General features: G+C 43.9%; 1 protein-coding gene across 1 annotated transcript in view; it reads left to right on the forward strand.

Moving 5' to 3' along the window:
• LOC139275220 (FRAS1-related extracellular matrix protein 2-like) overlaps positions 1-26185 on the forward strand; it is a 288895-nt gene that overhangs the window by 206528 nt on the left and 56182 nt on the right. The window contains exons 7-9 of the mRNA XM_070892378.1: positions 11712-11861; positions 22241-22450; positions 25557-25754. Of these exons, the coding sequence (XP_070748479.1) occupies positions 11712-11861; positions 22241-22450; positions 25557-25754 (558 nt within the window). The remainder of the gene's footprint in view (positions 1-11711; positions 11862-22240; positions 22451-25556; positions 25755-26185) is intronic.

Raw genomic sequence — 26185 nt, forward strand, 5'->3', positions numbered from 1 at the left:
TTTTCAGGTTAAATGTTGACCAGGACAGCAGGAGAACGCTCTTCAAATAGTGAAATGGGATCTTTTACACCCACCTAAAAGGGCAGACGGGACCTCAGTTTAACATCTCATCCAACAGACAGCATCTCTGACAGTGCAGAAAGAATATGGGACTAAGGATAGAACCCTTGTACACCAGAGATGGCAAAGGAAGCAAAGCTATTGGAGGCATAGTAATATTTGTGTTGCGACAGATATGTGGGTCTAGGAGAGAGCAGTGCCACGGGGGTAAACTGCAGAGGAGACACAACAATGGTGGTAAAGGCAGTTAGGATTAAGCGAGATAGTGAGGCATATTGACAGTCACATGGATGTTATTTTGACCAGAGTACTGCAGTGGATGGGGTGAAAGCCAGTTTGGAGAGTCTCGAATTACGAGAGGTAAGAGAATAGTTGTGAGGTAGCAACACATTCCAGGTCTTTGGAAAGTTGGAGTTAAGGTAATAATTGGAGAGAATGGAAAGATTGAGTGTGTTTTTTTTAAATCGAAGTTAATACCCTTTAACCCCAAGTGTAAAATAACTCCCCTTTAAGCACCTAAGTAGAATTGTCCCCGTCATGTATCACACATGACTACTGTTGGTACTATCACAAGGTGTGCTACCAGAGGGCACAGCAGTGGGAGACTTGTAGGTTACATGTACAGGTGTGCCTAGCCTAGTATAAAAGGCAGGCCACCAGGTGTGATTCAGACTCTAGAGTTAACAAATCAAGGACTAAGGTCACAACAGTTCAAGTACAACACAGTGCCTCGTGGAGTCATTATTAGAGCATCCAAGGACACAACAGAACTCAGAACTTTAGTGACTATATAAGATGAAAGAATGAAAATGTACTAGCCAACTTCACTTCATTTTGTTTGTGTTTGTGATCATTATTGAATTAAATGAATTCTCATTTGGACACTAGTATTACTGATGCGTGTGTATAAATAAACTTGTTTAGACATATTAATAAATTTTTTACTAGATTTATAATTTTCTCATTACAGTTAACTCAGGATATGCAGTAAATTTGGCATAAGTCTAGATTTATCAGATTTAAAAACCTGTAAATATGGCTGCAGGTATTGGGAAGTTGTGCTGCAAATCTTGATTTTGTGCAGGATGATTTTTACATTGCACCAATGAGCAGCATTGCGCAAACTCTCGTTCACTGGTTGTGAAAGCGTTCTTTATCTTTCGTATTGTGGTAGCAAAGCAAATCAAATGTCAATATCTAAGTTCGATATCCAGGCCAAAGCTTCCGGTGTAACAGCGTGGATATGTTGTAGGCTGTCTGCGAATTTCCTCTGTGGGCAGTGCTCAATGATGTGCTCCAGGGTCTGATTAGGAGCTCCACAGTCGCATGATGGGAATGCTTCAATCTAACATCTATGGAGAAAGTGGCAGCATCTACCATGACTGGTTCTGAGGTGGTTGACGGTTGTCCGCTGTTTGCAAGGAAGGTTTGATCCTTCAGGTTGTACTATGGGGTCCTCGATAAGGAATCCATACCGTATGTCACTTGGACTTTGCTGTGTAACTGAAATTTAATTTAATTTAGAAACTTTGGGCCCAAATTTGGCCCTCCATTTTTTTTCCGAGCCCCCCGCCGACATTTTACCTCAGAAGCAGTGCCGAAAAACTCATTGCGATCATGGCCGATTCCCGGGCCATCTGTGGAGCTGGTGTGCGTACAATAAACAATGCCCGGACCTCTGCACATGCGTGCTAGAGTCTGTGCACGTGCAGTAGCTCCTGGCAGGCCGTTTCGGCAAACGCGCGCTGCAGGCTGTGTGGGAGGGGCCAAAGCACGCCATCCCGAGCCCTGGTCGAATGGGCTCCCTCATTGGCGGCCCGCTGCGTTCCCTAAGGTAGGACTTCTATTTTTTATTATTTACTGATTGATTTAGGGGCAGAGTTCCTTCTATTTTATTAATTAATTGCTTATTACTTTTTGTGCTTTGTTTGGTGCTTGGTGGTGCTTTAAATGAAGTTACTTGCGCCGATTCCTTAACTGTAAGTAAGGTCTTCCTGTGCGGGCAAAAGTGGACACATACGCTGCCCTAAGTTAGTTTAGCATAACTTTTTTCTGCCCAAATTGGCATAAATGGTATAAGTGGCTGGGAATGCCCCCTTTTGGGAAAAAAAACTGACCTCACAAAAAACCTAACTAACTCACTTACACTGCAAATTAAATGACCATATTTGCAACTAAAAAGATACACCAGAAAAATCAAGTTACACCAAAAAAAACGGTGCAACTCATGGGGGAATTTGGGCCCATAAAACATGATGTTTAACTCAATTCAATGGATCGCACAAATCTTTTTTAAAGTTAGAAAAAGGTTGGTGAGGTAGCTGTCACTTTGTACGAGTCCAGTGATTGCGGATCTTATAAACGTGGCAGTAGAATAGCGGTAAGTGGTCTTTTTGCCAGCCAGCTGTCTGCTGTGAAAGTCACACATTACTGATGCACCACATTGTACAATAGATAATTTTCGATATTTGTTATTTTCATGATCTGCTTGGTAAATTTTTATTTTAATTATATGCTTGCTTGACTCCAGTCCCATAACCCTGCCCCCGAGATATCTGCGCTCATCTAATTCTGGCCTCTTAAGCATCCCTGATTTTAATCTCTCAACCATTGGTGGCCGTGCCTTCAGCTGCCGTGGCCCTAAGCTCTGGAATTCCCTGCCTAAACCTCTCCGCCTCCCTTAAGATGCTCCTTAAAATCTACCTCTTTGACCAAGCTTTTGGTCATCTGCCCTAATTTCTCATCGTGTGACTCGGTGTCAAATTTTGTTTTATAACTCTCCTGTAAAGCAACTTGGAACCTTTTACTATATTAAAGGCGTTATATAAATACAAGTTGTTGTTGACGAATATTCCTCAGTTCCTCAGCCATGGAATTGACTTGTTGCACTTTTAAAGTGAACAAAGTTGTACACTGGTCCTGTGGCTTCTGTACATAATGAAGTCTCACATCTGGACATAATGCTGCAATCAAGCACTCAAATGTAAAAAGAAACTCACATTTGTTGGATAGCATTTATGTTGCTCCATAGTCACATAATCAATTGTGACAAGACCAGATCCGGGCAGCAATCACTGAGTTATTTCTCAGGCACAAGGATTCAGCAACATATTCAGTGTACAAAGTTAACTAACTCCTACATCTTGACACCAGAGTTGCACCCAGCTGCTGGCATAAGATTTACAACAGACTAATACAAGCATCTTCTGCAGCACTCCCTCTATTTTTCCACAGGGAGGGAAACTCGGGACGTGCGCATAGCTAATAATTTAATGGCATTTTACACAAGATCTGAATCTGTGCACGTCAGTACCTTGAAACTGGTGAGCACTCTAGTCAGTTTTTCACTTTGCATGAAGCTCTCCCCCCTACTCTTTACATATGATCTGGCATTGACCAGGGACACAACATTGCTAATGTTACTCATATCTGGAATCTTGAACTGTCAAACCAGCTGATGTATTGCTGTGCTGATCTGTTGCAGGATGCATGCATAAACCCAGGGAGATTGCATTTAGTTTGGATCATCCGTATCTGATGTGAATGGATTCATGATATGGCTGTTATTTCATCAAAGCTTGACATCTGGGTTTAATGCTCAAAAGCAGTAAGATCATTTCATTGGAAAACTAGAATACTATCTTATGAAAGTACTGTGAATTCAAGAATCATAAAGTTCTTGGGGCTGGATTTCCGCTTTGCTCATTTCAGGGCAGTAATGGCGACGGGGCGGTAAAGTTTGTGTCTGGGAACAGTTTGCGCCTCGGTCAGCAAAATTGGGCAATTGGGCATGAATGTGGCGCAGAGCGCTAAGGGAGGCATTGCACACCTATCTTGGGGCACTAGGCCAGCTGAGCATATGAAAATCTCGAGTTAAACAGCCGGACTCGGAGCGTTCTAAGAGAATCCTGGGGGGGGGAAAAAACACCCAAAACGTTCCCAATAACTCACGCCACCACAACATAAATCGCAAAAAAAATAAAATAAAAAACAATCACACTTACTGGAGGTCGACGTTGCTTACCACACTGCAGCCGCTACAGGTCAGATCGCCCGCTTTCACAGGCGGTCCCAGCACGGCGCTCTACAGAGTGCTATGGATCGGACGGGAGCCAAAAATCGAGCCAGTGTCGCAACCAGGGGCGTTGCACACCACCAGCTTGCGGTAATGCTTGGCCCCGAAAATCCCACTGAGGCGCTGGAAGCTGGCTGTCCACCTAGAAGAGCTTAGGGCCGCCATTGCCACCCCTCCGGGGGCAAAAACTGAAGCAGCAACAAGCCGAAAATCCAGCCCTTCATTTCTACATTACATGAATATAGAGGAAAATGTTTTACTGTCTTGGGCAGAATTACAAGTTTTCTATTTGTCAGTTATATGCAATAAACAGTTAGCACTGATACAAAGCAGGTTTGGTATCACAGCAACAATAGACCGTGCAATTCAGATGCCGAGTTGTTGAAATATAATTATTGAAGCAATGCAGGAGTTAGCCTCACAGCACCTCAGCTTCACAGTCACTGCAACACAACTGTAATGAGCAGGGCTGTAGGCAGCAGATTTAGTATTGTAAATGCCTCTGGAAAATGCTGCCCCCACCTGCACCTATGCCCACTGGTAGCACATGTAGAGGTTTCTCAAACATGCTGGAAAGCAAAGATTTTTTTCGTGTTAAAATAATGCATTCTGCTGGATTTTGTTAACTGTTTTTACATCAAAATTGATAGATTCCTCTAAATAGTTATTTTAAAAATAAGTGCTGTTTGGGTTTATCCATATTTAGTATACCAATCAAGCCATCACATCCCAAAAAGCAACCTGAACGGTCCTCTCACCTTTCCCGCCTTCATGAACAAACTCTTCGCAAAAAAGGCATTTCACTGTCCATTTCACCACTGATAAGCATCGAATGTCATGACGCTGCTGTATTTGCGCAGTAGATACGAACTAAACCCGCCGCAGATATTCAGGACTAGTCATTTGTAGCGTATGTACCCATTGATCGACGTGATATTTGTTAATGGCTGTCAATCAAACTCTGGCGCCAAAAATTAACTACAGGGTATTACAAGTGTGGAGTCTCATTCCTTCAGGTTTTTAATTTGGGGGCCAATTTTTTTTAAAATGTCATTCTAAATTAAAGATTTATTTTCCTCTATTTCTCTTTTTGTATCTGATTTTGACATTGAATTCACCCAATTTAATTTACCCCACCTTCTCAGTCCTTCCACTCTTTATTTCTCAATCCTTAAATTTGATTGGTTCAGGAGATATCCCACTTGGGTTCCAGTTGCCCGGTTTCCCTCGCTGCGCTGTTTTTAGCTCACGCTTTCAGCAACTTTGTGGGCAGAATCTTATTCGGCTGAAGGGGCAGACTCTACTAGATGCCCTGTACCAGCAAACGCTGATCCATTAAAACATCTTGCATCTGTTTGCACTTCCTGCCAACTTTTCCCTTATAAATTCCTATGTTCACAATTATTATTGAAACTGGCTATGTAAAACTTGTCCGGCTGTAATTACACCTCTCCTCCAATGGCTGCACTGCAGGACACCACTGACAGGAGGATATAATTACAATGTGAGAAGTTTAGAGGACAGAACGGGGACTGATTATGGTCGGAATGATCAGAAACCTCGTGGGAGGTTCTCTGATTACGGGGGAGGGGGTGGGTTAGTTAGGGACCCTGGATCTAGGAGGCAGGTATAAAGCCACTTACCTCCTGAATGCAGCAAACCCTGCCTCTATTTAACTGCCGGGTTTCACGAATTGTGTGAGCGGGTTGGTCGCCCGTCCCACCTCCAGCAAAACCAGAAGTGGGCCAGTTGGAGTTGATATCGGGCCGGGAATCCAATTTTTAACAATTTAACTGCCACCGCGCTCCAAATGGAACATTCCAGCCTTTAGGCTAGAAATTCCATTTTTGGTTAGAGCGGTATTTTTCCGCAAAAAAATACCACTATGATTCCGCTATAATTCTGAGGACTAGCATTCAGTTTAAAAAATGCACCCAGTGGTAAAAATCGGCATTGCACGAGGATTTGTGGCGCAAACTGCGAATTTTCTACAACTTTTCTCCGAGGCTGATATCACTGCGAGTTGGGCCTAGGGGGAGTGGGGGGGTGACAACACCACCCCCTCCCCCCCCCCCCCCCCCAAAAAATTCCAAAAAATAAAAAAATCACAAAACATTCACAAGACCCTTTTCTATCGAATCACTGCAACAGAATTAAAAAGTAAAAACTTTAACTTACCTTTTTTTGCAGATCTTCATTCCTACCACCGTTCCAAGGGCTGCAACGCAGGTTTTTCCCGGGCGTTTTTTTCGTCCTATCTACGGGTGCGCTGCAAGCCAAATATCTGGCGAAAGCGCTTTTTCCAGTCCTGCACGCCAGCGATCCGCTCCCCAGCAGTATTTAAAAACTGCCGATGCAAGACTTCAGCAAATTCCGCATCGCACTGTTTTCCGCCAAAAGCGACGCAACATCGCCAAAAAAAACGGCACAAGGTTGGGAAATTTCCAGCCCTATGTCTCTGCACATCTGGTGCAATTATCCAGCAGCCACTAACCCTGCTTCACCTGAAGATTACACTTGGGTCTGACTCCCCATGTACAATGGCTCAGAAAATTGACTAGCAAAAATGAAGTTTCAAATCTTTTGTGTCAGCAGAGAGCCCACAGAACGGCTATCTCTCTGGCGATATTAAAATTTAACCTGTATTCATATGCTGGTGAGGACAGAGCTTCATATTTTTGGCACAAAGCTGGCAGTATAGCTGAGGTCTACTAGTCATGCATTACTCTCAACATTCATTTAACTGTTCAGAAACTGCAGTGTAATAAGACTCAGTTTGTCAGTATTTATGTGCTTTTGTGGCACACAGTGCAATTTTAACAGTGTCAAATAAACTTGAATCAGTTCGATATTGTGAATATCCATTGCAGTTTTACAGGAAGTGAGGGAGAAATTGATTTACAATGGGCTGTGAGTTAGTACAATAAAAAAAATCTTTTTTAATAAGAGCAGCACATTGGAGAGCTCAGCTGTTGCAAGGATTCAGCTTCGTGGCCTACTCTATTAAGAGCCTAATTGCAGACAACACATAATTCATGGAGGGAAGTGAGGGTTCAAAGAAACTCTTTTCGAATTTTATAAGAAACTCTTTTAACCATTGCCAGCCAACTGTCAGGTGCCTCTTAAAATCTGCTTAAGCGCTGTACTGGCTGGGGTGTTGGAACATTTTGACTGTTTAGCCTCACGAGCTGCATAGCCATTGGGATCTTTACAGCATTTTGGGGGAACACGGAAATTTTGTAAACTTAAAATGTGATGCCAATCTGTCACTTCTACTCCCTAAAATTCTTACATTTCAGAGCTGGCTCCTCAGCAGTGCATTACACACATGAAATGCCTCCACTGTTTGAGGGTGGGGAAGGAAATAGGATTTTTGAACTGAGTGATTTGCATCTGCGCTATTAAAATGGTATGCAATCCATAGATTTAATAGAAGTTTGCTCATTGTATCAGAGAAATTCTGAGTTTATTTTGAAAGTGGCAAAGAGCATTGAAGGATTTCAAAAGATATTTCAAACAAATCTATCAATATACACTGTTTTGATAGTGTCTGCGGAAGTTGCACATAAAAGGGTCAAATCAATTAAAAAAGAGCAAAGGACATGTTTCTTCTTCTGACTACGAGCTGGAATTTTCGAAACACCCTAGCAATCTGCAAACAACTTCTTATCGAAAAGCAATTAGACTGATTGATCTCAGTACCTATTTAACCCACTTTACCACAGAGCATACTTGTTCGCAGCTAACCATCACAACCAGACATCAGCCCCAGGCTTTCCATGAGTAATACCACATGAAGATTAACTAATATAAAATTAAGTCTTTAAGCTCATGTACCTCCTGCCCCAATAACAATCAAGTTAAACAATTGATAAAAGTGGGACAAACTAGGATCTGGATTGGAATACAAAGCAGACTGTACATAAGAACATAAGAAATAGGAACAGGAGTAGGCCATACGGCCCCTCGAGCCTGCTCCGCCATTCAATAAGATCATGGCTGATCTGATCATGGACTCAGCTCCACTTCCCCGCCCACTCCCCATAACCCCTTATCCCCTTATCGTTTAAGAAACTGTCTATTTCTGTCTTAAATTTATTCAATGTCCCAGCTTCCACAGCTCGCTGAGGCAGTGAATTCCACAGATTTACAACCCTCTGAGAAGAAATTTCTCCTCATCTCTGTTTTAAATGGGCGGCCCCTTATTCTAAGATCATGCTCTCTAGTTCTAGTCTCCCCCATCAGTGGAAACATCCTCTCAGCATCCACCATGTCAAGCCCCCTCATAATCTTATACATTTCGATAAGGTCACCTCTCATTCTTCTGAATTCAAATGAGTAGAGGTCCAACCTACTCAACCTTTCCTCATAAGTCAACCCCCCTCATCCCCAGAATCAACCTAGTGAACCTTATCTGAACTGCCTGAAGTGACGTGAGTTTGAACATTCTTAGTTCCTAGTAGTTAAAGATCCATTGCACAAATTGGCACCAAAATGGCAATCTTACACAGGGCAGTCTGGGACATAATTGATGTGGGAAATAAAAGTCTTCAGTGCTAGCACACTCGCCTCGGAGTCAGAAAGTCATGGGTTCAAGCTCCACTCCAACTCTTGATCACATAATCTAGGCTGCCACTCAGTACAGTATTGAGGGAGTGCTGCACTGTCTGAGATGTTGTTGTCTTCCAGATGAGTTGTTAAACCAATACACTGTGCCCTTTTCAGGTAAACAAGCCCATGGCACTATTCAAAGAAGAGAAAGGGGGTTCTCCTGATGTCCAGTCCAACATTTATCCATCACCCAACTCCAGAGGCAAAGTGCCATTAACAGCATGCATAATTGGCTATTATTGGATTTTGCCATTAGCGCTGCCATTCTGTTCTGACTGCAGATGAGCTAAGCTCTCGCATTACTGTCCTAAACAAACCATCCCCAACATTAGCAAACACTTGCAGCCAGAATCGTAAAGACGCATTTGCAATCTTGTGTAGTTCCAGTGTTGCTACCAGTCCCCAATTTCACCCTGTGCTAAAAATGGGGCAAAATTGAACACTGAACTGAACATAGTAGCATATTGCAGAACCACCTCTGTAATATTAATGGATATCTGTTAGAAACATACAAAACCTACAAAAGTATATTAGCATTCCTGGTGCATTGGGAGAACTTGGCATGATGGGAACAACTATAGAGTGGGAATTTGGACGTTGGCATGTCCCACATGGTTTAAGTTCATGTATGGAAAATTGTGCACGCTGACCTCTGAACCTGAATTCTTGACAAATGCTCCCATTATGTAATTCTAAAAGCTACGTGATTAAAATATATAGCACTGTAAATGCTGCAAAGATTTAAAAATACTCAAAGGTTACGGTGTCTCAGCTCTTTTTGAAAACAATAGAATGGGAGGATATACTAATCCTGCATAAGGTTATGGAGGAAGAAGACAGGTTTATGTGTTAGAAATGGCAATATTTCGAAGAGTGTAAAATGACACGCTATTTAAGGTGAAGAAATAATCAGTTTCAGTTTCTTGGTATGAAATGTCAGACTCCTAGCAGCCTGTATTTAGTTCTCTTTTTGGTCTCATTATCCAGCCTTCATGGTGTGTTTTGTGGAGGAGTGAGAAATGTACGGAATTTCTTGGCAGGCGATTAAACATTGTTTGCCCAAGGTTAATCTGATAGCATGTTGATGCTACACCACACAACAGGCCCCAGTCCAAAATGCTGAAAAATGTATCAATAAAATCCTGTAAAACATAAAATTAAATGGGGTTTGTCAGCAATTATTCTCAAAAATCTATCAACAAAAATTAAAATCTTCTGCTCCAGCATGCAATACCACACATCAGATTAAAAAACCAGAGAACCTATTTGAGTGAATTTCAACATAAGTTCATGGATAATATATTTGAATGCCTACTTTTTGCCATTGTCTCCAACTACATTTTGTTTGAAGTTCATTTTTGCCTAAGTGGTTTAAAAGGTACAATACTTTTAACTTTGCATTTTGGTCACATATCACATTTGTTTTATTTCCCCAGAGTTCTCCCCTTATTTGTGATATCTGAGGCATGGTTCCATAGACACTTAGGGGCTGAAATTGGTGAAACACTTGGTCCGTCTGTTTTTCAGCGGTCCCCGGGCGGTACATCATTTTTTACCGCCCGGTACCGCAAGTGGGCGGGAATTTCATCCCACTTTTCTCAGCGGTAAGCCAAGCAGAGTGTAGCGGGCGGGAGCGGTGTGCAGCGAAGGAGGCCTTTTGACTCTGGAATCTTCGGCTCTCGAGTTGTGCACATGTGCGCGGCTCTCAAGATCCGCCTCCGAGAGGCCAGAGACTGCAGGCCTGAGAGCGCTGGGGGTGGGGGGGAGAGATCACTGTGGGGTAGCCTGAGAGCGCTGGGGGGGGGGGAGGAAAGAGATCGCTTTGCGGGGGGGGGCGGGGAAAGGGATCGCTTTGGCGGGGGTGGGGGGGAGGAGGAAAGAGCGCTTTGGCGGGGGGGGGCGGGGGCGAGAGATAAGTGTGTGGGGGGGTGGAGAGAGAGATTGCTATAGGGGGGAAGAGACTGGGGAGGATGGGGGTGAGAGAGACGGGGGGTGAGCTGGTGTGTAAATAAGGCTTCATTAGACCATTGTTATTATTGCCTAACATGAGAAAATACTACAATCCATTTAAAAATACATCAAACTGTGGAAAACTATAAATAGCTGTGTAATATCAAACAAACCTGTTGGTTCTGTGTACATACCGCCCACTTAAGATCCACTTTAAAGTACCTTCTCCAGGATGGTATGCATTTCCATTGATATGTCGGCGGTGTGCATACCGCCCGGCGGTATGTCACTGATGAATTTTCCGCCGGAGGGTATGTTGACTGTATGTAGATGTTTTTTCACCAAAATCACATTTTTGGGCGGTAAGTGGGCAGTATATCGCTGAATTTCGGGCCCCGAGTGCCTTTCGGAAGCTGCCTGATTGAGTCTGAGCAGCGATTGTCGACAGGCTATCTGAATCTTGGTTCGTGACAGCCAAGCCTGATTTTTGCCCTCACAATGCTGACACAGTTGCACTTTCTAGCAGGAGTCGCTGGTTATCTTTCAGGAACAGGAATCCTTTCTGATTTGCAACCAGCCCAGGATGCAGCTCTCTCACTTTTGCCTCCTGACGGGGAGGTGTTTGCCCTGCGCGAATTCTGTTCATCTAAGATTGGACAATTGCAGGCACCTCCATGGGTCACTGCACTATACCACCATGGCATCCTACTAAATATCAATCTGCTCTTGTCAGATTTACACACCAATAAATCTAAATTAATGATACCAGACACCATAATTTTGCTATGGTCATTTTTTTTTTAATCCTGTTTTGATATTTTTATCAATTACATTGCCTTTAAAATTGTTAATGTCCCTGCATTGCCCACATTACAGAAAGAGTTTCCACATATTGCTGTAGATGGAGTGATATGTATGAAATAGCTAAAGACCGGCTCCCTGGGTATTTTTGCCCAGTCTTTTCTGTAAGTAGTTGTACACGTGGTTGATGGTGCTGATATTATCCCTATTCCAGAGCCAGCTTTTTACTTTGGAGACACTGAATACCAGGTAGATGAAAGTGAAGGCTACGTGGAAGTCCAGGTCTGGCGAACTGGAACAGACTTGTCCAAGACTGCAACAGTGACAATTCGATCTCGCAAAACAGAGCCAGCATCAGCTGAAGGTGAGAGTATAACATCTTGGTATGTTAGACATAGGCCCAGATTTTGCAGTCAGTGGTGAACGAACACCGCTCGCCATTCATAGAAAGTAGATGCAGGAGTAGGCCATTCGGCCCTTCGAGCCTGCACAACCATTCAATATGATCATGGCTGATCATGCAACATCAGTACCTGCTTTCTCTCCATATCCCTTGATCCCTTCAGCCCCTTTTGAATATATCTAATGAACTGGACTCAACAACTTTCTGTGGTAGAGAATTCCACAGGTTCACAATTCTCTTAGTGAAGAAGTTTCTCCTCATCTCGTCCTAAATGGCTTTCCCCTTATCCTTAGACTGTGACCCCTGGTTCTGGACTTCCCCAACATTCATTACACTTGCACTTGCCCACAGACTTTCTGTGGGCTTTTGCACTGCAATTTGCGATTATTAGAAAGTCAAAACACTGTGGCATCCTTTACAGGGGATCTGGGGCTTGTGTGAACAGGGCAAGCAATGATGTGTCTCCTCAACCAATCAGATTGCAGAATCCTTACCGAGCCATGCAGTCTAAACCAGGAAGTGTAAATTAGAATATTAGTTCAATGTAAAATAATTTACAGAAAATGAAATAAAAAGAGGTAAAGAAAGATGAGATTAAGAGAGAGAGAGAGAGAGATAAATAAGACAAAAAGAAAAAGTAAAAAAAGTTATTGAATGTAAAAAAAAAATCTCCAACCATAATTAAAATCTGAAGGAATGAGACTCCACACTTTTAAAAGTACATTTTCAATGCCAGAGAGGTTGTTTGGTAGTAATTAGGATTTACCACAGCATTAAAAATTCACTTACACTTGAATGGACAAGCCTTAACTTTTTCTGGCGTGTTTAGTGGGTATTCCAACAGTTTATAGACTCTGGATCAGTCCCTATGGACTGGAGAGTAGCTAATATAACCCCAGAGAGAGAAAACAGGGAATTATAGACCGGTTAGCCTGACATCGGTAGTGAGGAAAATGTTGGAATCAATTACTAAAGATGTAATAGCAGCGCATTTGGAAAGCAGTGACAGGATTGGTCCAAGTCAGCATGGATTTATGAAAGGGAAATCATGCTTGACAAATCTTCTGGAATTTTTTGAGGATGTAACTAGTAGAGTGGACAAGGGAGAACCAGTGGATGTGGTGTATTTGGACTTTCAAAAGGCTTTTGACAAAGACCCACACAAGACATTAATGTGCAAAATTAAAGTAATGTATTGACGTGGATAGAGAACTGGTTGGCAGACAGGAAGCAAAGAGTAGGAATAAACGGGTCCTTTTCAGAATGGCAGGCAGTGACTAGTGGGGTACCGCAAGGTTCAGTGCTGGGATCCCAGCTATTTACAATATACATTAATGATTTAGATGAAGGAATTGAATGTAACATCTCCAAGTTTGCAGATGACATTAAGCTGGGTGGCAGTGTGAGCTGTGAGGAGGATACTAAGAGGCTGCAGGGTGACTTGGACAAGTTAGGTGAGTGGGCAAATGCATGGCAGATACAGTATAATGTAGATAAATGTGAGGTTATCCACTTTGGTGGCAAAAACAGGAAGGCAGAATATTATCTGAATGGTGGCAGATTAGGAAAAGGGGAGGTGCAACGAGACCTGGGTGTCATGGTACATCAATTGAAAGTTGACATGCAGGTGAACAAGGCAAATGGAATGGTGGCCTTCATCCGAGAGAAATTGAGTATAGGAGCAGGGAGGTCTTACTGCAGTTGTACAGGGCCTTGGTGAGGCCTCACCTGGAATATTGTGTATAGTTTTGGTCTCCTAATCTGAGGAAGGACATTCTTGCTATTGCGGGAGTGCAGCAAAGGTTCACCAGACTGATTCCCAGGATGGCAGGACTGACCTATGAAGAAAGGCTGGATCGACTAGGCTTATATTCACTGGAATTTAGAAGAATGAGAGGGGATCTCATAGAAACATATAAAATTCTGACGGGATTGGACAGGCTAGATGCAGGAAGAATGTTCCTGATATTGGGGAAGTCCAGAACCAGGGGTCACAGTATAAGGATAAGAGATAAGCCATTTAGGACCGAGATGAGGAGAAACTTCTTCACTCAAGAGAATTGTGAACCTATGGAATTCTCGACCACAGAAAGTTGTTGAGGCCAGTTCGTTAGATATATTCAAAAGGGAGTTAGATGTGGCCCTTACGGCTAAAGGGATCAAGGGGTATGGAGAGAAAGCAGAAATGGGGTACTAAAGTTGCATGATCAGCCATGATCATATTGAATGGTGGTGCAGGCTCGAAGGGCCGAATGGCCTACTCCTGCACCTATTTTCTATGTTTCACAACCTTCATGTGGTTGAATGCCTAGTCTCTCGGCAAGATATTGTTGGGAGCGCAGCTTTTAGAGGAGCCGGGAAACTCGGACAGCAACTTCCTGATTTCCGCTTTTAACTGCGTATGTGTGGACGCCAGAAGTTGCTGTCTGATTAACTCTTTAATAACTGTGAGTCCAGATAGCCTCACCGTTATTTTTATCGCAAAACCCTGGCTATATTGTTTGTAAACACGCAGAATATTGCTGCTTGAAAAATTGGAATTCCTGAGGTCTTTGAATTCTCATATTGAAGCTGCAACAATTTTATATTCAGACACTTACGAGAGTTCCCCTTCACAAAGCTATTTAGGAGTAGTTCAGAAGGATGAAGAGTAATTTGTTTCTGTGTGTCTCCAACATTTGTCATTTTCTGTATAGAGCTGAAAATCAAAATGCCTCTTCATACATTGTGCCTGTAGGTTTCTTTTCCAAATGAAGTATTGTAAATCAATACACTTGCACTGAGAAATGGCTCAACCTAGGAATGTAAACAGTTCTATTATTTGCAGCAAAATGACCAAAGGTGTCTTACCCCATTGTGCTGGATTTAAATCAATGGACTTTGCTGAGAAATGCGTTATCACAGGAATGTAAACATGTCCATTCCTGTGCCCTGTGCACTAAGAAGGCAGTTGAAGTGCACCTTCACCATTTGTAACTCTGACCTTTTGAAGGCAGAGTAATAAATGCTAGCCTGGAGCCTGATTCATAAAATGAAGACAGAAAATAAGTACATTTCTTTTAATCTTTACTTAACAATTTCCTCTTAATTAGAATCTCTCCACTGACATAGAAAACAAAAAGAACTACAAAGGCTTACTCCATGTTTTATAACAGTCCGATAGTTGATAACCTAACTTGTTCTGTAATTTCATGTAAAAACAGAAAGTGTTAATTGACAGAAATTCTGGACTTCCTAATAAATCTTGCCTGTTGGTGAGCATTGAACCAAATCCTGAATCAAAAGTGATCAGACTTTGAATCATAGAATGGTTACAGGACAGAAGGAGGCCATTCGGCCCATCGAGCCCATGCCAGATCTCTGCAAGAGCACTTCAGCTAGTCCCACTCCCCTGCCCTTTCCCCATAGCCCTGCAAAATGTTTTCCTTCAGTTGTTATCCAATTCCCTTTTGAAAGCCATGATTGAGTCTGCCTCCTTCACCCTTTCAGGCAGTGCATTCCCGATCCTAACCACTCGCTGCGTAAAAAAGTTTTTCCTCATGTCACCTTTGGTTCTTTTGCCAATCACGTTAAATCTGTGCCTTCTGGTTCTTGACCCTTTTGCCAATGGGAACAGTTTCTATCTACTCTGTCTCGACCCCTCATGATTTTGAATGCCTTGGGCGAATTTGTGTTATTTGTCCATTTAGAACATTTTGGTGTTGAATTTCCACGGGGAGCTCCTGATCATCTGCCGTAACTTTACCAGAAACTCGGGAAATACAACGTAAATGCAATTTATAGTGCATCTACTAGCTTTCCATGGATTTTCCACTGAAGTTACGGTAGATGACTCCGAGCAGCCTGTGGAAATTCAAATGTTTTGGTCTGGATTTTCGGTCTTCTGCTGCCCCTGTTGGCAATGGCAGTGTAAGCACTTCTGGGCAGCCAGCTTCTAGCACCCCGCCGGGACATTCGGTGCCGGTTTAGAATCTTTGGAGGAATATAGAAAGTTCAGAGGTAAAATTAAAAAAGGATATTAGGAATGCTGAGAGAGAGCATGAAAAATACTTGGCAAGTAAAATTATGGAAAACCCAAAGATGTTCTATAAATATATTAAGAGCAAGAGGATAACTAAAGAAAGGGTAGGGCCTATTCGAGACCATGAAGGTAATCTCTGTGTGGGGGGTGGAAGATGTTGGTATGGTTTTTAACAAATACTTTGCATCTGTTTTCACAAAGGAAAGGGGCAATGCAGATACTGCTATTGAGGAGGAGTGTGAAGTTCTGGATGAAATAAACATAGTGAGAGAGGAGGTATTAATGGTTTAGCAGCTTTGAAAGTAGATAAGTCCCCAGGCCCGGATGAAATGCATCCCAGGCTGTTGAGCAAAGTCAAAGAGGAAATAGCAGAGGCCTTGACCATCAACTTCCAGTCATCTTTGGTTTTGGGCATGGTGCCCTTATTTAAGAAGGGAGAAACGGATAGGCCGAGTAATTACAGGCCTGTCAGCCTAACCTCAGTGGTGGGAAAATTATTGGAAAAAATCCTGAAAGACAGGAGAAATCTACATTTAGAAAGGCAAGGATTAATTAGGGACAGGCAGCACGGATTTGTTATGGGAAGATCGTGTTTGACTAACCTGATTGAATTTTTCGAGGAGGTAACCAGGAGGGTCAATGAGGGTAGTGCATACGATGTAGTGTATAGGGGCTTTAGCAAAGCTTTTGATAAGGTCTCACATGGTAGACTGGTCACGAAGGTTAAAGCCCATGGGATCCAGGGCGAAGTGGCAAGTTGAATCCAAAATTGGCTTAGAGGTAGGAAGCAAAGGGCAATGGTTGATGGATGTTTTTGTGACTGGAAGGATGTTTCCAGTGGGGTTCTGCAGGGCTCAATACTGGGTCCCTTTTTGTAGTATACATCAATGATCTAGATTTGAATATAGGGAGTAAGATTAAGAAGTTTACAGATGACACTAACATTGGTAGTGTGGTTGATAATGAAGAGGAAAGCCATGGACATAGAAACATCAAAAATAGGTGCAGGAGTAGGCCATTCGGCCTTTCAAGCCAGCACCATCATTCAATAAGATCATGGCTGATCATTCCCTCAATACCCCTTTCCTGCTTTCTCTCCATACCCCTTGATCCCTTTAGCCGTAAGAGCCATATCGAACTCCTCTTGAATATATCCAATGAACTGGCATCAACAATTCCCTGCAGTAGGGAATTCCACAGGTTAACAACTCTCTGAATGAAGAAGTTTCTCCTCATCTCAGTCCTAAATGGCCTACCCCTTATCCTTAGACTATGTCCCCGGGATCTGGACTTTCCCAACATCGGGAACATTCTTCTCGCATCTAACCTGTCCAGTCCCATCAGAATCTTATATGTTTCTATGAGATCCCCTCTCATCCTTCTAAACTCCAGTGTATAAAGGCCCAGTTGATCCAGTCTCTCCTCATATGTCAGTCCAGCCATCCCGGGAATCAGTCTGGTGAACCTACGCTGCACTCCCTCAATAGCAAGAACATCCTTCCTCAGATTAGGAGACCAAAACTGAACACAATATTCCAGGTGAGGCCTCACCAAGGCCCTGTACAGCTGCAGTAAGACCTCCCTGCTCCTATACTCAAATCCCCTAGCTATGAAGGCCAACCTACCATTTGCCTTGTTCACTGCCTGCTGTACCTGCATGCCAACTTTCAATGACTGATGAACCATGGCACCCAGGTCTCGTTGCACCTCCCCTTTTCCTAATCTGCCACCATTCAGATAATATTCTGCCTTCGTGTTTCTGCCCCCAAAGTGGATAACCTCACATTTATCCACATTATACTGCATCTGCCATGCGTTTGCCCATTCACCTAACCTGTCCAAGTCTCCATGCAGCCTCTTAGCATCCTCCTCACAGCTCACACCGCCATCCAGCTTAGTGTCATCTGCAAACCTGGAGATATTACACTCAAATCCTTCATCTAAATCATTAATGTCTATTGTAAATAGCTGGGGTCCCAGTACTGAGCCCTGCGGCACCCCACTAGTCACTGCCTGCCCTTCTGAAAAGGACCCGTTTATCCCGACTCTCTGCTTCCTGTCTGCCAACCAGTTCTCTATCCACGTCAGTACATTACCTCCAATACCATGTGCTTTAATTTTGCACACCAATCTCTTGTGTGGGACCTTGTCAAAAGCCTTTTGAAAGTCCAAATACACCACATCCACTGGTTCTCTCTTGTCCACTCTACCAGTTACATCCTCAAAAAATTCCAGATTTGTCAAGCATGATTTCCATTTCATAAATCCATACTGACTTGGACCGATCCTGTCACTGCTTTCTAAATGTGCTGCTATTTCATCTTTAATAATTGATTCCAACATTTTCCCCACTACTGATGTCAAGCTAACCGGTCTATAATTACCCGTTTTCTCTCCCTCCTTTTTTAAAAAAAAAAGTGGTGTTACATTAGCTACCCTCCAGTCCATAGGAACTGATCCAGAGTCGATAGACTGTTAGAAAATGATCACCAATGCATCCACTATTTCTATTGCCACTTCCTTAAGTACTCTGGGATGCAGACTATCGGGACCCAGGGATTTATCGGCCTTCAATCCCATCAATTTCCCCAACACAATTTCCCACCTAATAAGACTATCCTTCAGTTCCTCCATCTCACTAGACCCTCGGTCCCCTATTCTGGAAGGTTATTTGTTTCTTCCTTTGTGAAGACAGAACCAAAGTATTTGTTCAACTGGTCTGCCATTTCTTTGTTTCCCATTATAAATTCACCTGAATCTGACTGCCAGGGACCTACGTTTGTCTTCACTAATCTTTTTCTCTTCACATATCTATAGAAGCTTTTACAGTCAGTTTTTATGTTCCCGGCAAGCTTCCTCTCGTACCCTATTTTCTCCCTCCTAATTAAACCCTTTGTCCTCCTCTGCTAAATTCTAAATTTCTCCCAGTCCTCAGATTTGCTGCTTTTTCTGGCCAATTTATATGCCTCTTCCTTGGATTTAACACTCTCCTTAATTTCCCTTGTTAGCCACGGTTGAGCCACCTTCCCCGTTTTATTTTTACTCCAGACAGGGCTGTACAATTGTTGAAGTTCATCCATGTGATCTTTAAATGTTTGCCATTGCCTATCCACCGTCGACCCTTTAAGTATCATTTGCCAGTCTATTCTAGCCAATTCACGCCTCATACCATCAAAGTTACCTTTCCTGAAGTTCAGAACCCTAGTCTCTGAATTAACTGTGTCATTCTCCATCTTAATAAAGAATTCTCTGGTCTCTCTTCCCCAAAGGGCCTCGCACAACAAGATTGCTAATTAGACCTTTCTCATTACACATCACCCAGTCTAGGATAGCCTGACCTCTCGTTGGTTCCTCGACATATTGGTCTAGAAAACCATCCCTAATACACTCCAGGAAATCCTCCTCCACCGTATTGCTACCAGTTTGGTTAGCCCAATCTATATGTAGATTAAAGTCACCCATGATAACTGCTGTACCTTTATTTCACACATCCCTAACTTCTTGTTTGATGATGTCCCCAACCTCACTACTACTGTTTGGTGGTTTGTACACAACTCCCACTAGCATTTTCTGCCCTTTGGTATTCCGCAGCTCCAACCATACAGATTCCACATCATCCAAGCTAATGTCTTTCCTTACTATTGCGTTAATTTCCTCCTTAACCAGCAACGCTACCCCATCTCCTTTTCCTTTCTGTCTATCCTTTCTGAATGTTGAATACCCCTGGTTATTGAGTTCCCAGCCTTGGTCACCCTGGAGCCATGTCTCCATAATCCCAATGATATCCTATTCGTTAATAGCTGCCTGTGCAGTTTATTCGTCCACCTTATTACAAATACTCCTTGCATTGAGGCACAGAGCCTTTTTAACACACTTTGCCCTTTTGGAATTTTGCTGTAATGTGGCCCTTTTTGATGCCATGGACTGCAGGAGGATTTCAATCTGCTGGTCAGGTGGGCAGAATAGTGGCAAATGGAATTTTATTCGGAGAAGTGGGAGGTAATGCACTTGGGGAGGACTAATAAGGAAAGGGTATATACATTAAACAGTAGGCCATTTAGAAGTGTAGATGAACAAAGGGACCTTGGAGTGCTTGTCCACAGATCCCTGAAAGTAACCGACCAGGTGGATAAGGTGGTTAAGAAGGCATACGGAATGCTTGCCTTTATTAGCCGAGGCATAGAATGCAAGGGAGGTTATGCTTAATTTGTATAATACTCTGGTTAGGCCTCAGCTGGAATACTGCGTGCAATTCTGGTCGCCGTATTATAGGAAGGACGTGATTGCATTAGAGAAGGTGCAGAGGAGATTTACTAGAATGCTGCCTGGAATGGAGAATCTTAGCTATGAGGGTAGATTGGATAGGCTGGGTTTGTTCTCATTGGAACAGAGGAGGTTGAGAGGAGATCTCATGGAGGTCTATAAATTTTGAGGGACCTGGATATAGTGGATAGCAAGGGCCTATTTCCCTTGGTGGAGAGATCAATTACGAGGGGGCATAGTTTTAAGGTGGTTGGTGGAAGGTTCAGAGGGGATTTGAGGGGAAGCTTCTTCACGCAGAAGGTTGTGGGGTTCTGGAACTCTCTGCCTGGATGGGTGGTGGATGCAGAAACCATCGTCACATTTAAAAGATGCTTGGATGTGCACTTGAAGTGCCGTAACCTACAGGGTTACGGACCTAGAGCTGGTAAGTGGGATTAGACTGGATAACCTCTTGTTGGCTGGTGCAGATACAATGGCAAGTATTTCAGGGAATCTAATACAGCCAGAGTGGTGATCTGGACTAGTTTTGATCGCCTGGATGGGTCGGAGAGGAATTTCCTGATATTTTCTTCCCCAATTGACTCGGTTTTTATCTTTTTTTTGCCTCTCCCAGGAGATCGCATGGCTCCGGTTGGGGTGGTGTGTAGAATGTTTCGGTGCAAGCGGTGTCACAGTTGTGTGGGGTGGACTGGTTGGGCTGGATGCTCTTTACTTTTCCTTCATTGTTCATAGGTTTATATGTAACCTTCAGGGCTACTGACCGAGGGCCATGTGGCACTCTGTCAGCCGGCACAGACATGATGGGCCAAAATGGCCTCCTTCTATGCGGTAGATTTCTATGGTTTCTATGGGTGTGGAGCAATACCGGCAGAAGTAGCGAGCCGGTGCAATGCCCCTCGTTGCGACACCGGCTTGATTTTTGGCTGCAGCCCAATCCATAGTGCTCCATAGAGCCAAGTGTTGGCATCGCCTGTGAAAGCTGGCGGTTCCAGCTGCAGCAGACACAGTGAGGTAAGTAATGTCGACCTCGGGTAAGTGTAATTGTTTTTAATTTAATTTAATTTTGCGATTTATGTTGTGGTGGTATGAGTTATTTATTGGGAATGTTTTTGGTGGGGTTTTTTCAGGTTTCTCCTCCCCTGGCCCCTGACCTCTCTGAGCACTACGAGGCCGGCTATTTAGCTTGGGATTTTCACTTAGCCAGCCTAGCGCCCTAAAAGAGGTGTGCAACGCCTTCTTAGCCCTCTGCCCCACACTCCGGGCACAGCTGATGAAATTTGCTGATTGAGGTGCAAACTGTTCCCGGGCGCAAACTTTACCGCCCCGTCGGCCATGTACCGCCCCAAAATGAGCAGAACTGAAAATTCAACTCTTTTTGTGTTTGGGTGTGCCTGCCATTTTTTTTAAATAGATGACTCAGTACTCATAGGAACAAAATATCCCTTTTTACGTAACTATCACCATTAATATATTCAAGTATCAGTTATTTTAAATGGGCTAACATCTGCATTAAAATAGCATGGGGAAGAATTTGCTATGTGTGCAGTAAGGGTTCATACAAGAACAACTCCAATATTAATCTTTACCTTTTGATATCTGTGACTGGAGCAGAAAGTGAGAAAAAGTGTATTAGAAATAAAATTAAAATCTGATCAATAAGTTTTTACTGACAAATTCACTTTTGTTGGGCTGCATTTTGTCAAAAATTAAAATTCCATGTAATTGCACTTCTGGAAAACACCTTCGACTTGCTTAACTTAAAAGTACCAAAAACTGTTGAATGTTGTGAATGTGCTGTACCTTTATTTAAGAACGCTGAAAATTAGTTGTATTGCATCTTGCAAAATACTGTATAACTTCTGGAAATGTGCTGGTAAACAGCTCAGAATCAACTTTGGTATTATAATGATCATAAATGCAGGCATTTTTGAAGGAGGCCTAGAAATGGGAGCTTAAAGAATGGCTGAAATAGTTTTAAAAACACATGTAGATCCCCAATTTTCTGATCATTAACTTGCAACCTAAGTGTTCCTAATCATTGGGTGCTCTTTTCCAGCTGGTGTCGATTATGTGGGCATAAGCCGCAACCTGGATTTTGCCCCTGGAGTGAACATGCAGACTTTCCGTGTTACTATCCTTGACGATTTAGGTCAGCCAGTGCTCGAAGGGCCTGAGAGGTTTGAGCTTGTCCTGCGCATGCCAATGAATGCCGTCCTTGGAGAGCCAAGCAAAGCCACTGTGCTCATTAACGACTCTGTCTCAGATTGTAAGTGTTCACCTTACATAGCGTGCTCACTGATAGCTTCCAAAGACATGCCAATAAGCCACTATATGTTTAGGGCCCAAGTTTCAGGCCGCGCCTAGAACTGGATGCCTGTTTTTCGCGCCATAAAGCGCGCCTAAAAAAAACTTACCTATTCTCCGGCTCCCTGCAGATCCTCTGGAGCTGGGCACGGCGCAGCACGAGCTGTGGGGGACGGAGCCAGGTCCCTGCGCTGAAAACAGTGCCGGGACCTCTGCACAAGCGCGCTACAGTGGGCGCGCATGTGCAGTAGCTCCAGGCGCCCAAAACTGTGTGGGAGGGGCCCGAAGCACGCAGCGCCTAACCCTGGCCGAATGGCCTCACTAGGGCTGCGTGGATAAGGCTGCCTCCCATACCCAGCTCCTGCGTCCTCCCGACCAGACCCGACTCGAATTCTGCTCCCCGCCCCCCCTTGCCCCGCCCCCGGACCAGAACGGACCCCCGACCCTGACCCGACCAGCACCCCCCCCTCCACTCCTCTCTGCTCCCGACCTCCGCTCTCCCCCCCACCCCACCCCGACCCGACCTCCGCTCCCTCTCTTCCCTCCCCCCCCGACCTCGGATCCCGCTCCCCCCCCGACCCCGGACCCGACACCACCTACTTGTAAATCCGGTGCTGGGCCGAAGTCTTGGGCCCGGCCGGGCCCATTCAGCCTCCCTCTCCCTTCTCTCCCTCCCTCCCTCCCTTCTTTCTTCCTCTCTCTCCCTCCCTCCCTTCTTCCTCTCTCTCCCTCCCTCCCTTCTTCCTCTCTCTCCCTCCCTTCTTCCTCTCTCTCCCTCCCTCCCTTCTTCCTCTCTCTCTCCCTCCCTCCCTTCTTCCTCTCTCTCCCTCCCTCCCTTCTTCCTCTCTCTCCCTCCCTCCCTTCTTCCTCTCTCTCCCTCCCTCCCTTCTTCCTCTCTCTCCCTCCCTCCCTTCTTCCTCTCGCTCCCTCCCTCCCTTCTTCCTCTCTCTCCCTCCCTCCCTTCTTCCTCTCTCTCCCTCCCTCCCTTCTTCCTCTCTCTCCCTCCCTCCCTTCTTCCTCTCTCTCCCTCCCTCCCTTCTTCCTCTCTCTCCCTCCCTCCCTTCTTCCTCTCTCTCCCTCCCTCCCTTCTTCCTCTCTCTCCCTCCCTCCCTTCTTCCTCTCTCTCCCTCCCTCCCTTCTTCCTCTCTCTCCCTCCCTCCCTTCTTCCTCTCTCTCCCTCCCTCCCTTCTTCCTCTCGCTCCCTCCCTCCCTTCTTCCTCTCGCTCCCTCCCTCCCTTCTTCCTCTCGCTCCCTCCCTCCCTTCTTCCTCTCGCTCCCTCCCTCCCTTCTTCCTCTCGCTCCCTCCCTCCCTTCTTCCTCTCTCTCCCTCCCTCCCTTCTTCCTCTCTCTCCCTCCCTCCCTTCTTCCTCTCTCTCCCTCCCTCCCTTCTTCCTCTCTCTCCCTCCCTCCCTTCTTCCTCTCTCTCCCTCCCTCCCTTCTTCCTCTCTCTCCCTCCCTCCCTTCTTCCTCTCTCTCCCTCCCTCCCTTCTTCCTCTCTCTCTCTCTCCCTCCCTCCCTTCTTCCTCTCTCTCTCTCCCTCTCTCTCCCTCTCTCTCTCTCTCTCTCTCCCTCCCTCCCTTCTTCCTCTCTCTCTCTCTCTCTCTCTCTCTCTCTCTCTCTCCCTCCCTCCCTCCCTCCCTCCCTCCCTTCTTCCTCTCTCTCTCTCTCTCTCTCTCTCTCTCTCTCTCTCTCTCCCTCCCTCCCTCCCTCCCTCCCTCCTCTCTCTCTCTCTCTCTCTCTCCCTCCCTTCTTCCTCTCTCTTTCCCCCCCCTCCTCTCCCCCCTCCCCTCGCTGTCAGAAACGCAGACACTGACAGACAGAAAGTGAGAGACACACAGACAGACAGAGAGATAGAGACACTGACAGAGACACACTGGGGGGGGGTGGGGGCATCCCAGCACGCTGTTGGAGGACTCCCGGTCTGCAGTTGGTAAGTAGAAAATGTTTTATTTATTGATTTTTTTTTTAATTAATTTTTTTGATTGATTTATTATTTGATTTATTGATGTATTTACCATTTATTATTGATGATGGCTCTTTATTTGTAAAACTGAAGTGTTTAATGTTTGTAAACTTCCCTTTAAACCCATCCCAATTCCCTACGCCTGATTTGTAACCTACGCCTGATTTTCTAAGTGTAGGCAAGGTTTTTCTGAGCGTACAAAAACCTACACTTACTCCATTCTAAGTTAGTTTGGAGTAAGTTTTCACTGCCTAAACTTTCAAAACGGGCGTAAGTGGCCGGACACGCCCCCTTTTGAAAAAAAAATCTGTTCCAAACTGAAACTGTTCTAACTGTCTAGAACTGGAGCAAACTAAATGCCGAGAATTGCAATTTCTAAGATACTCCATTCTAAACCAGTTGCTCCAAAAAAACAGGAGCAACTCAGGCTGAAACCTGGCCCCTTAAAGTGGAGACTGAAATGTTTAGCTAACTAAGTGATGTTATATTTGCTAACTGTATGGAATAGGCAGGGGTACAAGTAAATTTTTGTCTTCATTTTTATGTCTAAAAATGTTCTCTAACTTCCTAACCTTTTTGCTAAATCAACAGAATTGACTCGCCCCTTAGTGCGGTTAGATATTTTTGAACTAAATCACTTAAAATTATATTAGCAGATTTTCACAGCACTAATCAAGTTTTGTGTCTAACCCTGTTGAAAACACTATTCTATAATGTGTACTTTACAAGATTTTCCTGTGAGTGTTTTTTTTTTATATTGTTGATCTTTTAGCTAGATTTTAATCTATTTTCCAGCGTGTTGGCAAATGGTGCTAAATTGGCTGGGAACTATTTCTGGGGATTTTGCATTTAATGGATTTGTTTCACCCATATAATCAATGAAATTGAATCCCCACAATAATAAAGAATCGCAGGGCATTTTACAAGATTAAAATTTGGTTGTGTCTTTTAAGGTCACCAAGGTAACCAAAATCCAGCAAAATAAAATGCCATGGCCAATTTTGTCAGGTGCAGGTGTAGTTGTGTAACAGAGAATTGTGTTATATTTGACACAGGAAACAATTATGGGAAAACAATATGTGAATAACTTTCCTTTTCTTTAAAGTACCAAAGGTGCAATTCAAAGATGCTGCATATGTGGGGAAAGAGAATGACGGTCAGATCACAGCAATTGTTTACCGAAGTGGTGACATCAGCTATAAATCCACAGTTCGGTGCTATACCCGCCAGGCTTCTGCTCAGGTCATGATGGATTTTGCTGAACGTCCAAACACAGATGATTCCGTCATTACATTTCTTCCAGGTACTGTACATTAGAGAGAAATAATGTAAAACCAGTTCCTGGTCAGCAAAAATAACAGGTCTTTCTCTCTCTTTAAAATTGTTTTCGCCCTTTCATGTGCGACATTTGCAGTGTGTTACTGGCAGATGCTCGCAATATCTTTTTTGTTAGATTTGTCTGAAACATCTTTAAATGCTCCCTTTCTTTTGTTAAAAAAATTGTCTTTTTTTTAAATTAGGTCTCTAATATTGTCATGGTTCCTGGCCTAGGGATAACTGTCTCATAAATTCCTCAGTGGCCATTATCATTGGTACATGGGAACATTAGGAAGAGGAATAAGCCATTCAGCCCCTTGAGCTTGCTGCGCCATTCAACATTATCATTGCCATTGTAGAATTATCTATTGGGAAATGCCATTCTAAAGGGCAGTTTTTCCTTTTCTATAATGGAGC

The sequence above is a fragment of the Pristiophorus japonicus genome, chromosome 10, assembly GCF_044704955.1.
Source record: "Pristiophorus japonicus isolate sPriJap1 chromosome 10, sPriJap1.hap1, whole genome shotgun sequence".
Taxonomy (NCBI): Eukaryota; Metazoa; Chordata; class Chondrichthyes; family Pristiophoridae; genus Pristiophorus; species Pristiophorus japonicus.